The 14,911-nt window shown below is 45.5% G+C and overlaps 1 protein-coding gene across 2 annotated transcripts in view; it reads right to left on the reverse strand.

The window, feature by feature from the left end:
• Positions 1–893: 893 nt before the first annotated feature.
• The window catches only part of LOC115075727 (proline-, glutamic acid- and leucine-rich protein 1-like), a 40,168-nt gene continuing 26,150 nt past the window's right edge, over positions 894–14,911 (reverse strand). The window contains exons 2-5 of one of the 2 annotated variants that reach the window (XM_029576413.1): positions 10,433–10,610; positions 5,463–5,553; positions 4,691–5,243; positions 894–4,645 (exon numbers count right to left, since the gene is read on the reverse strand). In XM_029576413.1, coding sequence (XP_029432273.1) covers positions 4,447–4,645; positions 4,691–5,243; positions 5,463–5,553; positions 10,433–10,610 — 1,021 coding nt within the window. In that variant the 3' untranslated portion in view covers positions 894–4,446. Of the gene's footprint in view, positions 5,244–5,462; positions 5,554–10,432; positions 10,611–14,911 lie in introns of both variants that reach the window. The other variant, XM_029576412.1, reaches the window with a different exon arrangement.

The raw sequence follows: 14,911 nt of genomic DNA on the forward strand, positions 1-14,911 counted from the left end.
AAGCCTGTTGCTGCATTGTGTCACTTATTATATCACTATAAGCCTGTTGCTGCATTGTGTCACTTATTATATCACTATAAAGCCTGTTGCTGCATTGTGTCACTTATTATATCACTATAAAGCCTGTTGCTGCATTGTGTCACTTATTATATCACTATAAAGCCTGTTGCTGCATTGTGTCACTTATTATATCACTATAAAGCCTGTTGCTGCATTGTGTCACTTATTATATCACTATAAAGCCTGTTGCTGCATTGTGTCACTTATTATATCACTATAAAGCCTGTTGCTGCATTATGTCACTTATTATATCACTATAAAGCCTGTTGCTGCATTATGTCACTTATTATATCACTATAAAGCCTGTTGCTACATTATGTCACTTATTATATCACTATAAAGCCTGTTGCTGCATTATGTCACTTATTATATCACTATAAAGCCTGTTGCTGCATTATGTCACTTATTATATCACTATAAAGCCTGTTGCTGCATTGTGTCACTTATTATATCACTATAAAGCCTGTTGCTGCATTATGTCACTTATTATATCACTATAAAGCCTGTTGCTGCATTATGTCACTTATTATATCACTATAAAGCCTGTTGCTGCATTGTGTCACTTATTATATCACTATAAAGCCTGTTGCTGCATTATGTCACTTATTATATCACTATAAAGCCTGTTGCTGCATTATGTCACTTATTATATCACTATAAAGCCTGTTGCTGCATTATGTCACTTATTATATCACTATAAAGCCTGTTGCTGCATTATGTCACTTATTATATCACTATAAAGCCTGTTGCTGCATTATGTCACTTATTATATCACTATAAAGCCTGTTGCTACATTGTGCCACTTGTGTTTCTTGTAAAGCCTGTTGCTGCATTATGTCACTTGTAAACCGAGGTGAGGCACGGTATATAAAATATATAAATAAATAAAATCACATTAATAACCACTTGCCAACCTCAGCGAGTTATATATGGGAATGTTCTAAAGCGGTAATTAGGGGACATTGTATAGCAAAAGCGGCAGCTGATAAAAAGAAACGTGAAAGTAGCCGCCTCGTATTATTAAAAGAAATTAATGCCCTTTCAAAGCGGCGTTACCAGACTCAGTCGGAGCGTATCTACAAGCAACTAACAGAGGCTCGATTTAAATTGAACACATTAAATGAATGTCAGATTGCCCATCATTTAGAGCAGACTAAGCAAATTTATTTCGAGGGAAGTGATAAGGCCGCAAACTGCTGGTGCGCCAGCTAAAGGCACACATATCTCAAAGTATAGTCCCAAAAATAAAAAAGGATTCTAGTGATACAATCACTATGGACCCTACAGAAATCAGGAGATGCTTTACGGACTTTTATGCTTCCCTATATAGCTCAAATAATTCGATCCATGATTCAGATATCAAAAATTATCTAGCTACTGTGGAGCTCCCCATGTTAACCCCGAATCATCAACAAGCTCTAGACCACCCCATATTAGCTGAGGAAGTCAGTATGGCAATTAAATCACTTAACAATGGCAAATCGCCTGGTTTAGACGGACTATCTGGGGAATACTATAAAGCGCTCCCAGAGATTTTGGCTACTCACTTAATGGAACTGTTTAATCACATCCGAGAAGGCAGCTCCTTTTTCGCCCAATCCAACACAGCTGGGTAGGCTAAACTGGGCAAGGACCCTACCTTGCATGGGTCATATAGGCAGATATCAATCATCAATGAAGATCTAAAGCTTTTAGCTAGAATATTAGCGCTCCGGTTGAACAAATACTTACCCTTTTTCTGCTACACTTCGATCAGGTGGGTTTCGTGCCTCAACGCATGGTGACCGATAATGTGAGGAAGATTCTTGACTTTTCCCACCATACTAAGTGAGAATATAGCAGCTGCGCTACTCTCTATAGATACAGAGAACACCTTCCACATGGTCCACTGGCCTTATTTGTTTGAAACACTGATCAAAATGAATTTTGGCCCATTCTTTTTACAATGGATCTACCAGTTATATAACCAACTGCAGGCTATGGTTAAGGTGAATGGGGGATATGAGGATAGGTTTGCGATTGGCAGAGGTAGCCAACAGGGTTACCTGCTCTCCCCAATATTATTTGCCTTATTTTTGGAGCCCTTTGCAACCAGGATCCGGAAGTCATCCTCCATCTTGGGGATTCAACTGGGGAACCGCAGCTTTAAATTGTCACTTTTTGCAGATGACATCCTGTTTACCCTAGCACGCCCTACCCACTCTTTGACAAGGGTACAATCAGAATTAAATATTTAGCAGCGTGTCAGGGTTCAAAATGAATCTGGAAAAATCTGAGTTACTGAGTATAAATCTAACAGTGACACAAAATATAACTCTGAAGTTTCCCTTTCAGTGGGCCAAAAAGTCAATAAATATTTGGGAATTCACCTCAATGCAAATCTGGAGGACCTTTATAACCTTAATTATGTACCCCTCTCGAGAGCCACAGATAAAGATCTAGATAAGTGGCATAAAGGCCCATTTACGTGGATGGGGTGGGTCGTGATCATCATAATGAAAGTCCTACCCCGGTATCTATACCTATTTACTCCACTTCCCATATTCTTGTCGTCAGCCCTTCTCTGTAAAACGCAAAAGAAAATTTTTGACTTTATCTGGCACTGCAGGCCCCCTAGGGTGGCCAGACGCACCTTACAACAGGCTAAGATACACGGAGGTTTGGGAGTGCCAGATTTCCAAGCGTAGAAAGCAGCCGCACAAATGAAAGCAGTAATAGATATGGCAAGGGTACATGCTCCCAAACAATGGGTCACTGCTGATCAATTTATGCTCGGTGCGATGCCTATCAGAGCACTTCCATGGCAGCCGCGACAAACATGGAAACACATACATTGCTTACCCTGGTCTTTATTTATTAGTTTTTATATGTCGACATTCGTGGGTACATCATGCCGGTTTACAATATAACTGAAGGAGGAACTTTAAGGACCACATTACAGATTTGGGACAAATGGAAAGGCAAATTGGTTTGGAATCACACCTTTTACTATAAAACATTTGTATAATAACAAAGAGTTTGCTATAGGCTATCAGAGGCATTTCAAGATTGGCAACTGGCGGGCATCACCAATACAGGCCACTTACACTTCAGGGAGGCGAATTACTGACAATGGTGCAATTAATGGAAAAATACGCCTTAACATCGGCCAACTTTCTAATGTATGCTCAAGTCAGACATTTTATTAACGATATATGTAAAACGCAGAAACTTAGAGAATTGCAATCCCTTTTTGAGAATATATGCTTTGCAGCTGACACGCTAACCAAAATATATGGTATGTTGAATACAACCAGAACTCCCACTCTTAATCATATTTCCAAATGGGAAGTAGATCTAGTGGAGACTATTCCTGCCAAGTTGTGGGACGCTATCTTTCAGAGAGCCAGTAAATGTTTCATATTAGCACGTATACAGGACAATAGCTATAAAATGCTTTATAGATAGCACCTAGACCCTGAAAAACTACACAGGATATTCCCTGAGATCTCTAAGTGTTGGTGGGAATGCGGCGCAACAGGATCCTTCTTTCACATATAGTGGGAGTGTATAAAGATAGTCCCCTTCTGGCAATCCATTAAGCAGTGGATTAACCAACTTTAAGGCCTCCTTGTCAGTGGCTCCCATAGAAGGGTTGGATAAGCATCAGTAAAAGGTTATGCATATATATAGTGACTGCATCACGTATAGCTATTGCCCAGCATTGGAAATCCACAGATGTACCAACTCTGCAGGAGGTGGAGCTCAAACTGCAGAGCCACCGCTGCTTGGACTTCTTGACAGCGGTGAAACATGATAGAGTGGCCTCCCATTTTCAGGAATGGCAACCGCTTAGTACATGACCAACAGAGCAATAAGAACTACAAACTAACCACCTTCTGCAATGTGTTTTGCCCAAAACTACCTGGGAAAGCGGGAATGTTCAGGCCTTCACATAATCAGATGAGGAAGAAAAGATCAATTCTGAAACTCAGGATGCAATAATGTTTACGGACTTGTAATAATGTGCATTGACCTATTTATATTGATGAGTACAGTTGTGACAGAAGCTCAGCACCGCTATGACCGCAAACAACCCTGTCAACGGGTGATATCGCTGGACTGCGAAGATAGACTTTGGAGAACGTCCCATGGGATGAAAAACAATAGGGTATACTTGGGAGCGGGGGGATTAAACACTACAGAATGTTGTTCATGAGGAGTAAGAGTCAATACTCCTGAAACTGTTCTATTCTCTGTTTATTTTACATTATTGTATCCTGCACAACAGTTTGGACATTGTATTAAATTAAAATTTATTTATTTATTTTTTAATAGATGTACAGGGAGGTGGTGGGGATGGAAGGCAGGGATTAGAAATATTTCCCGGGGTGACGAGGAGAAGCATCACTGGGGGGGTGGCGGGGGCCTATTTGGCGGGGGCTGGGACAGGACCAGCGGCGATCCAGCTCCTGCCATTGCTGACAGAAGCTGGATTATCTGCTGCTGGCCCTGCACCAGCTCTGCCAAATGGGCCCCTAGGAGCCCCTCCAGTGCCTCCACCCTGCGGTCCAGCCGACCAATCGGTGCCAAGGCAGCATCCAGGCCTGCCTCGATTGAGGAAGGCCTGGATGCTGCCTCTTGCTCCTGGACCGCAGATGGAGCATCACTGGAGGGCTCCTCGTGCTCCTCGTCACTCCGGGAAACGGGGTAGGAAATGGGCAGGGAATGGGGCTGTGGGGGTGGCTGTGTTGGGGGTGGGCCTTCTGGCTCTTCCTCCTCAGCGGCCACGGCCGCCTCCTCCTCCTCCTCAGCGGCCACGGCCGCCTCCTCCTCCTCAGCCACGGCCTCCTCCTCCTCCTCCTCCTCAGTCTCCGTGGCCACGGCCTCCTCCTCCTCAGTCTCCGTGGCCTCCTCCTCCTCCTCCTCAGTCTCTGTGGCCACAGCCTCCTCCTCCTCAGTCACCGTGGCCACGACCTCCTCCTTAGTCACTGTGGCCACAACCTCCTCCTCCTCCTCCTTAGTCTCTATGGCCACGACCACCACCTCCTCCTCCTCAGTCTCTGTGGCCACGGCCTCCTCCTCCTTAGTCTCTATGGCCACGGCCTCCTCCTTAGTCTCCGTGGCCACGGCCTCCTCCTTAGTCTCCATGGCCACAGTCTCCATGGCCACGGCCTCATCCTCCGAGGTGGAACTGAAGGTGTCTGAAATCGGTAATAGCAAAAGATGTTGGGGGAAACAGAAAGACGGAAGGATAGAAGGAAAGATGTTTGGATAATACACAACAGATATAAACAAACCTTATCTTCACTCACAACAACTGTAATGATGGGAAGCCAAGGAAATGGACAAGTGCACGCATGAACATGAATATTATCGATTTAGGCAGTGTAACAATAGTCTGTAATTCCTAATATACTCACTATTCGGCTGCCCACGTCCGATGCGGAGGGCCAGGAACAACTCCCTCTCCTCCCGCCGCAGGCGTCTGGCCCTCTTCTTCAATGCCTCCACCTGGGGACAGAAATAAAAAATGCAAACATCACTATATGCACTACAGTATTTAATGCTGGGCCTGCACCTCCCACCCATCCTACAATTCCAGCTACCAAGGGAGGCCTTGCCCATACGCAGGGAGGGTAGGAATAAAAAGGAGAACAATACTATTTATTTATTTAAGGATTTTTATATACCGCGGCACATTTGGAACATCACCTCGGTTTACAATGGAACGTAATGCAGCAACAGGCTTTACATGTAACACAGCATAACGACGAATAATTCATACATTGAAACAGGGGTAGAACTGAAAAATTAGGGATAACTTAAACTTAATAAATTTAACACTTCATAATTAATTAACTTCATAATTAATTGGCATCAGAGTATGGGGGCATGATTATGGTACATATGGAACAGTCCATTATGTTCATGAAGCGAGGGGGGGAGAGCGCAGGGTACTGCAAAGCAGGGAAGAAGTCTTAGAGGGGGGAGGGCGAGAATGGTAGTGGTCAAGGGAAGATGACTAGAGTAAGGTCAAGTTAAGAGAAGGTCAGGAGTATGCCTGTTTGAAAAGCCAGGTTTTGAAGTTTTGTTTAAATTTCTTGGGGCATTGTTCCTGGCATAGATTAATTGGCATGTTATTCCAAAGAGTTGTTCCTGCGATGATAAGTGATCGTTCTCTGGTGGATACATGTTTAGTAAGTTTGGGTGAAGGAGTCTGGAGTTTTGCCTGGTGTTGTGTTCTGGTTGGTCTGTTTAGCTTACGGAAAATGAGTTGCTCAGAGAACCATTGCATATTTTGGTTGTGTATGGATTTATGTATGAGAGTGAGTGATTTATAAATTATCCTGGATGCGATAGGTAGCCAGTGTAGGAACTTGAGGACAGGAGTAATGAGGTCGTGACGGTGCGTGTTGGTGAGTATGCGAGCAGCTGCGTTTTGTAGCATCTGCAGCGGTTGTATTGAGTTCTTTGGAAGGCCTAGAAGAATGGAGTTGCCGTAATCAAGTTTGGCAAGGATTGTGGCTTGTAGTACTGTGTGGAAGTCGTTAGGGTGTAGGAGTGGCTTAATTCTTTTTAGTATGTGCAGCTTGAAGAAGCCATTTTTTATGGTGGTGGAGATGAATTTAGATTAAGGTGGTTATCAATCATAACTCAGAGGCTGCGAACATGTTGTGAGTTGGTGGAGGTGTTTGTGACGAGTTGGGGGATTGTGAGGTTTTGTGAAGTGTAAGGAGATTTATTATGAAGAGAAATAATGAAGAGCTAAGTTTTGCTGATGTTAAGAGCCAGAAAGTTGTCTGCGAGGAGCTTGTTTATGTCGGTGAGGGCTGAGTTCCAGGTTTTTAATGCATTTGGAAGTGAATCAGTTATGGGAATGAGGATCTGCATATCATCCGCGTAGATGAAGTGTAGGAGACCAAGTTTGGATAGGAGTTGACAAAGTGGGAGGAGGTAAATGTTGAATAGTGTTGATGAAAGAGAGGAGCCCTGGGGGACTCCTTATGATAGTTTGATCGGTTTTGATTTGCTGTGTCCGATTTTTACACTGTAGTGCCTGTCTTTAAGGTATGATTGAAACCAGAATAGGGGGTACCAGAGATGCCAATTTCTTTAAGGTGCATTAGGAGTGTGTTGTGATTGACCGTGTCAAAAGCAGATGAGATGTCCAGGTGTGTAAGTATGTAGGATTGCCCTTTGTCCAGAGTATGTATTCGGAGTGGGAAATGAGAAGGGTTTCGGTGCTGTGAAGTCTGCGAAATCCATATTGGGATGGGAGGAGTATTTAATGTTCATCAAGATATTCAGTGAGCTGCCGGTTGATGATTTTTTCCAGGATTTTGGAGAGGAAGGGGAGGTTCGAGACTGGGCGATAATTTGCAGGCTCGGCAGGGTCAAGTTTGGGTTTTTTTGAGGGTGGGTTTTATGATGGCATGTTTAAGTTGTTTTGGAACAACGCCAAGGGAGATAGATTTGTTGATAATGTTTGTTAAGGGTTTAGCTATTAGATTAGGGATAGTAAGAAGTGTCTTAGTGGGAATAGTGTCTGATGGATGCATCACAGGTTTGATTATTTTGAGTGTATTTTCTATTTCTAATATAGAAGTATTCTCAAAGGTAGTGAGTGAGGCTGTGGTGTTTGATTTTTGAGTGGAATTGTGTGGGGGAGAATTTTGGGTGGTGTTATAGTAGGGGGTGAGTATGGGTAAGTTAAAGATTGTGGGTGTAGAAGAAAAGCGTGCCATGAAAGAATAGGGCCAGTTTTTCGCATTTCGATTTTTCATCATTGTCAGGATTTGTGTTAAGGGGCAAGGTAATAAGGTTGGAGACGTATTGAAAAAGTGCTCGTGGGCTGAATTGGAACTGGTGAATTCTTAATGCATAAAAATCTTTTTTGGCTTTGTCAGTGGCTGTACGGTAGTTGTGGAGTAAAGCACGGAACTTTGCTTGTATGGTGGGGAGTTGTTTTTTACACCAGCTTTTTTCAAGTTTTCGGAGCTCCATTTTCATGGATCTGAGTTCTGGAGTGTACCAGGGTTTCTTTTTGATGTTATCAGTATTAATTTCTTTAGTTTGTATGGGGCATATTTTGTCAGCCACAGTACTGGTAAGTTGGAACCAGGATGATGTGGCCGTGTCAGCATCTGTGAGGTCTAATTTCGGGAGCTCTTCTAAGAGAGCTTCACTGTTTTCGGATTTGCATTGTTTTTGAAAATTTATGGGTTTTTTGGTAGGCATTGTGAGGGGAGTACTTTTTATGGTACAACTGGTGTCAATGCGGAAGTGATCGGACCACGGAATGGGAGTGCAAAGGGGTGTGTCAGTTTGTATGAGTGAGTTGGTGAAGATAAGGTCCATCGTGTGCCCTGCCATATGTGTGGGATTATTGACAATCTGTTTGAAGCCTAGAGCATTCATGGAGGCCAATATTGCTTCGCAGGAGGGGGGCAGCGGTCGACGTGGAGATTCAAATCTCCAAGAATGATAGCTGGGGTAGATATATTAAGATGTTTGGAAATGTATTCAGTAAGAGGGGAAGGGTTGTTTTCCAGAATGCCTGGGGGTGCATAAATTAGGCATATTTGGAGGGAGGGAGATTTAAAAAGACCTATTTTGAGTTTGTGTGGGGGAGGAATGGCTTGTAGCATAAGGTTGAATTTCTTTCTGGCCGCAAGGAGGATTCCACCTCCTTTTTTTGTGTCTTGGGAAAGAGAAAATGTTGTATGTGTCGGAGGGGAGTTGGTTTACTAATACTGTGTCTGTATCCTTTAGCCAAGACTCTGTGATAGCACATATGTCAGGGCTTTGGTCTGTGAGGATGTCATGTAGTAGGGAGGCCTTTTTTAAAATCGATTGTGCATTAAGAAGGAAAATGGTAAAGGTCACAATTCCGATAAGTTGTGTTAGGGGTGTTGCCATGATGGGGATAAGTGTTCTGTGGTGCTGGGTATGTTGTAAGTGTTTTGTTAATTTGTATGTGGTGTTGATATGTTTAAGGGGGGGGATGGGGAGTGGGTTCATACTGAGAAAATCAGGTGCTATCATTATCTGTAGGCTTCGAAAAGGGGGTGTGATAGGGACACAGTTGAAATTAAGATTCAAGGGGAAGAGGATCGGTACAAAAGGAGGAGGGGATAGAAGCGGACAGTGGGTGTTCCGGTGGGACTTGGTGGTAAAGGGAGAATTGAGGTCAGTGGGTATATAGTCTGTTGGAGAGTAGTGATTTTTGAGGGTGGATTTTTTTAGGTCCAAGGGTTCCACTGTGTGTGGTCTTTAGGAATCAGTGGTCTGTGATGAGTTGCCAAGTGCAGATCTGTCTCAGTTCCGGTTGCGTTTCCAGTTTCAAATGCGAGGAGTCCGTCGCAGGTTGTTAGTGTAGAGTGGGAGGAGGTATGAATTCTTGTTCCTTCTTAAGGGGACGCTGCTGGAATTTTAAAGCTTGAGCCACTTGTGGATCATATGTGTACGTCGTCTGAGATTCTAAGATGCTTGTATTGTTCGTAATTCACAGAAGGATCGCACAAAGAGGCGCAGTAAGGAGAATGCCCCTTAGGTCACGCTCCTCCGTGCGCGCGGCGCCGCAGGTGAGCACCCAGATTTAAAGGGCTTATCCTCTGTCTCCAGGATATGCCGTCGGTCGGTGGCCGAGTTCCGATTGGGTGGCGCTGGTAGTGGGGGCGCGGTCAGGGCCGGGCCATGCGGTTTGAAGGCCCAATCGGCGTTTTAGGGCCTCCAGGACTGTCGGCGTCGGGTCGGGCAGGCTCTTTCCCCGATGGGAGTGCGCTGATCGCGTAAGCCTAAGTCGGGGATGGCCGACGCGAAAAGGGTTCGCCGCAGGTGAGCGCCCAGATTTAAAGGGCTTACCCTCTGTCTCCAGGATATGCCGTCGGTCGGTGGCTGAGTTCCGATTGGGTGGCGCTGGTAGTGGGGGCGCGGTCAGGGCCGGGCCATGCGGTTTGAAGGCCCAATTGGCGTTTTAGGGCCTCCAGGACTGTCGGCGTCGGGTCGGGCAGGCTCTTTCCCCGATGGGAGTGCGCCGATCGCGTGAGCCTAAGTCGGGGACGGCCGGATGCGAAAAGGGTTCGCCACAGGTGAGCGCCCAGATTTAAAGGGCTTACCCTCTGTCTCCAGGATATGCCGGTCGGTGGCTGAGTTCCGATTGGGTGGCGCTGGTCGTGGGGAGCGCGATCAGGGCAGGGCCACGCAGTTTGAAGCCCAATCTATATTCACTACAGTATTTAATGCTGGGTCTGCACCTCCCACCCATCCTACAATTCAAGCTACCAAGGGAGGCCTCCCCCATACGCAGGGAGAAGAGAAATAAAAAATGCAAACATTTATTTAATGCTGGGCCACCCATCGTACAATTCGAGGCCTCAGCCATACTCACCTCCCTGGGGTAGCTTGCTTGGGCATTGAATCTCACCCTGAGTGCCTGCCAGGCAGCATCTGTCGTAGCCTGATTGCGCACGCACCCAGGGCGAAAATAGAGGTGCCTCTCATCCTCTTTCATTAGCTTTGCCAGGAGCCGCACATCTTTCTCCGAAAAATTTGGGAGGCGCCCCATCCTATAAAAGGCAACACTGCAAATATTACACAGGCCCTAAAACACCAATACACATCCTGTTAGGGAAACAGAACAAGCCAGGCTGCTGTGGATCCCTGCATGCACGCTAGCAGACTACTTCGCCTCAGTCACACAGACAGAGCCTCAAGAAATACAGAATAAAGAGACTAGAAAGCAGAACTAGAAATGTGCATACAAAAAGTGAACTGGAAACCAGAAATCAGAGCGTATGCACTGCAACAATGGAAAATCAAACATTACGCTCCTCATAAAACTTTAAAACAATAAAACCAAGAAATAAACACATCTAATTAGTAGAACCAGACTAATAAAATTAATAAATATTTTAAAACAGCTGATGAATAGAATATTCAGTAATGAAAAGCTCATATAATTTCCCCAAAATCAGTAAAATATCCCAAACACCTGACCTTTAAAACCCATAAGAACTTTAAAAATCCTCCAAGAAATACCTGGAATTTTCATTTACATTCACCTTGAAACTGTCATTGATTAGTGGGGGGTGGGACTGAGGATGCACAAACTTTCTCTTCTTTCTCACATATAAGAACATAAGAAATTGCCATGCTGGGTCAGACCAAGGGTCCATCAAGCCCAGCATCCTGTTTCCAACAGAGGCCAAATCAGGCCACAAGAACCTGGCAATTACCCAAACACTAAGAAGATCCCATGCTACTGATGCAATTAATAGCAGTGGCTATTCCCTAAGTAAACTTGATTAATAGCCGTTAATGGACTTCTCCAAGAACTTATCCAAACCTTTTTTGAACCCAGCTACACTAACTGCACTATCCACATACTCTGGCAACAAATTCCAGAGCTTTATTGTGCGTTGAGTGAAAAAGAATTTTCTCCGATTGGTCTTAAACGTGCTACTTGCTAACTTCATGGAATGCCCCCTAGTCCTTCTATTATTCGAAAGTGTAAATAACCGAGTCACATCTACTCGTTCAAGACCTCTCATGATCTTAAAGACCTCTATCATATCCCTCCTCAGCCGTCTCTTCTCCAAGCTGAACAGCCTTTTCCTCTTCAGCCTTTCCTCATAGGGGAGCTGTTCCATCCCCATTATCATTTTGGTTGCCCTTCTCTGTACCTTCTCCATCGCAACTATATCTTTTTTGAGATGTGGCGACCAGAATTGTAAACAGTATTCAAGGTGCGGTCTCACCATGGAGCGATATAGAGGCATTATGACATTTTCCGTTCTATTAACCATTCCTTTCCTAATAATTCCTAACATTCTGTTTGCTTTTTTGACTGCTGCAGCACACTGAACTGACGATTTTAAAGTATTATCCACTATGATGCCTAGATCTTTTTCCTGGGTGGTAGCTCCTAATATGGAACCTAACATCGTGTAACTTCAGCAAGGGTTATTTTTCCCTATATGCAACACCTTGCACTTGTCCACATTAAATTTCATCTGCCATTTGGATGCCCAATCTTCCAGGCTTGCAAGGTCCTCCTGTAATATATCACAGTCTGCTTGTGTCTTAACTACCCTAAATAATTTTGTATCATCCGCAAATTTGATAACCTCACTTGTCGTATTCCTTTCCAGATCATTTATATATATATATATTGAAAAGCATCGGTCCAAGTACAGATCCCTGAGGCACTCCACTGTTTACCCTTTTCCACTGAGAAAATTGACCATTTAATCCTACTCTCTGTTTACTGTCTTTTAACCAGTTTGTAATCCACGAAAGGACATCACCACCTATCCCATGACTTTTTAATTTTCATAGAAGCCTCTCATGAGGGACTTTGTCAAATGCCTTCTGAAAATCCAAATACACTACATCTACCGGTTCACCTTTATCCACACTCATTAATTCCTCTCCCTCACACACACACACTCGCATGTTCCTTTTCCCCTCAAACAAGCTCATTCATGCACACACTCCCTCTCATTTACACAAGCTCCCTCTTACTCACATGTTCCTTCTCACTCACACTGACACTGCTCTCTCAAATACAGACACACAAGCTCACACACTGGGCCTCTCTCTCCTGTCCACCAGCAATCCCAGGCCCTCCTCTTCATTCCAGCTGCCTTGGCCTCCTCTCCGTCTGGGCAGCCAGTGGGGTGGGACCTGCCGGACTGCCATAGCATCTTCTGAACTCTGGCAGCTGAGTTTGGATCCACCTGGGCCTCACAGCTGCCAGTGGATTGGGGTCCACTTGGTGGCACGTGGCATCTTCTTCACCTTGGCTGCCCATGGTCTGGGGGTCCTCTGGCTAGCCCATGGCATCTTCTGCACCTTGGATGCCCGTGCGTTGGGGGTCTGCTGGGCAGTCCGCAGCCTCCTCCTAACTTTGGTTGCAGGTGGCCCCTAAACCGCTGCCCCCCCCCTCTCCAAAGCCACCAGCCTGTGCAAATGCATGGCTTGCACAGTGGCTTGCACCAGCCCTGCAGGGAGGAAGGAGTAGAAGAACATGAGAAAACATTTACTGGTGGACGACACATGGAATACTCTACCAAGGGAGGCACCGACAAGTAAAACCAGGATGAAAGTTAAAAATGAGAACGGTGCTAAAGGACCAGTGGGAAGCTGTGAAAGGAAGGGACATACCCAAAGCAGCTCTAGAGGGCAGTATTGGGGAAATGGTCGAGAGCTGATGTAAATGCCCATTGCTGAAATCAACAAGTGGTAGAAAACGAGAGAGAACCTCCGTCTGCTCTTTATCTGTTTAAGCTTCACTTCCTTAGCCATGAAAACTGCTCCAACTGCCACCAGCTCAGCAGGGTTCAACATTTTACCACAAACTCAAGGTGGAATCCCTGTGTGACCTCCGACTGTCCTAGACCCGAACTAAGCGCACTTTCTGCACAAAGCGGGCCGGCCTGTTTATTCTCCCTTCCGTTGTGCGATGATAGATGCTTGGGCCACTCTGCAAGCCTTGTACTGCTCTCCTGCTGCTGCTCCTCACCTGTGCTATATTCCCCGCACAACGGAAATGAGCCAGCAAGGCAGAAAAGCAGCAAACCCAAAGGGCTAAAATACAATTTGGGATCTCGGGGAGAAATTTTAGTTGAGCTGAGAGGGGAAAACGCTTGCATTTGTGGTCTTACTTCCTGCTTGTCCCTGCTCTACTCATGCAGAGACAAATATCAGAGACCGGAAAGGCGACCAATCTGCAAAGCTATCGACGCTCTGGGGCAAGAGCACGTTCCAAAACAGAGGAAGAGTCCTAAAGCTCCCATTCAGACACGAACTGGAAATCAGTACAAGGAATGTTACAAAGTTGGAGAAGAACCTGCTCCCTGGGCCGGATGGGCTTGGAGAAGTGGCGATGGCCCAGACTTGGAATCCATGTTTTGTCAGGTTCTGAAGAGCGCCTGTCACTGCAACGACTGGGGAGAGTGAGAAGGGGGCAAACCCTGGGTAATGCTGAATGAAGACTCAAGCTGCAACCCTAGAGGGAGCAGGAAGAAACTGCCAGACCACAAATAAAGAAATAAAAGGCTGGAGGATACAGTCAGTTTGTCAGAAAAAGCTGAACGCTTCTTTTTTTGGGTGAGGGAGGGAGCGGCAGCAGATTCCACTTGCACCTTTGCACTTCCAGCTTGATTGGAACCAGGGCTGGGATATGGGGGTAACGAACCTGTTTTATAACCCCTCTCAACTCACCTAACCCGGGCAAGTCCTCAGCCAAGAGCCGGGCACCAGGATTCTTGCCAGAGCTCCGGAGTCATTAGCTCTAAACCCACCACTAGGTGTCGCCATTACACTTCATCTCCCAGGGCTGTGAACACAGCCTCTGCAACGTGTCTAGCCCCTGAAGCAGAATCAAACCCAGGCTCTCCGTCAGGCCAGACCCAGATGGCTTATTGGACCCGCTGACACTGCCCACCACCTCAGCCAGCTGCAACTTAAACAGAGCACTCATCCAAGAATCCCAATGTAGCGCGCAGAGGAGTGTGTCTGATTCTTCCACAGTAAAGGAACCAGATAAACAATCTTATCTGGTCAGGCAGCACTGACGGAGCCACCACCACCTGTTCTGTTGAAGGAATGGTCTTTGCAACTTTAGCTTCTGCATGGCAAACACCAACTGGTCCACTGGAAACTGGTTTGAGTCCAGTAGTATCCTTTAGAGCAGGGGTGGGCAATTCCGGTCCTCGAGGGCCGCAAACCGGTCGGGTTTTCAGGATATCCCTAATGAATAGAGATTTGCATGCACTCTGCCTCAGTCGTATGTAAATCGTTTTCATGCATATTCATTAGGGATATCCTGAAAACCCGACCGGTTTGCAGCCCTCGAGGACCGGAA

Source organism: Rhinatrema bivittatum, chromosome 14 (genome assembly GCF_901001135.1).
Source record: "Rhinatrema bivittatum chromosome 14, aRhiBiv1.1, whole genome shotgun sequence".
Classification (NCBI taxonomy): domain Eukaryota; kingdom Metazoa; phylum Chordata; class Amphibia; order Gymnophiona; family Rhinatrematidae; genus Rhinatrema; species Rhinatrema bivittatum.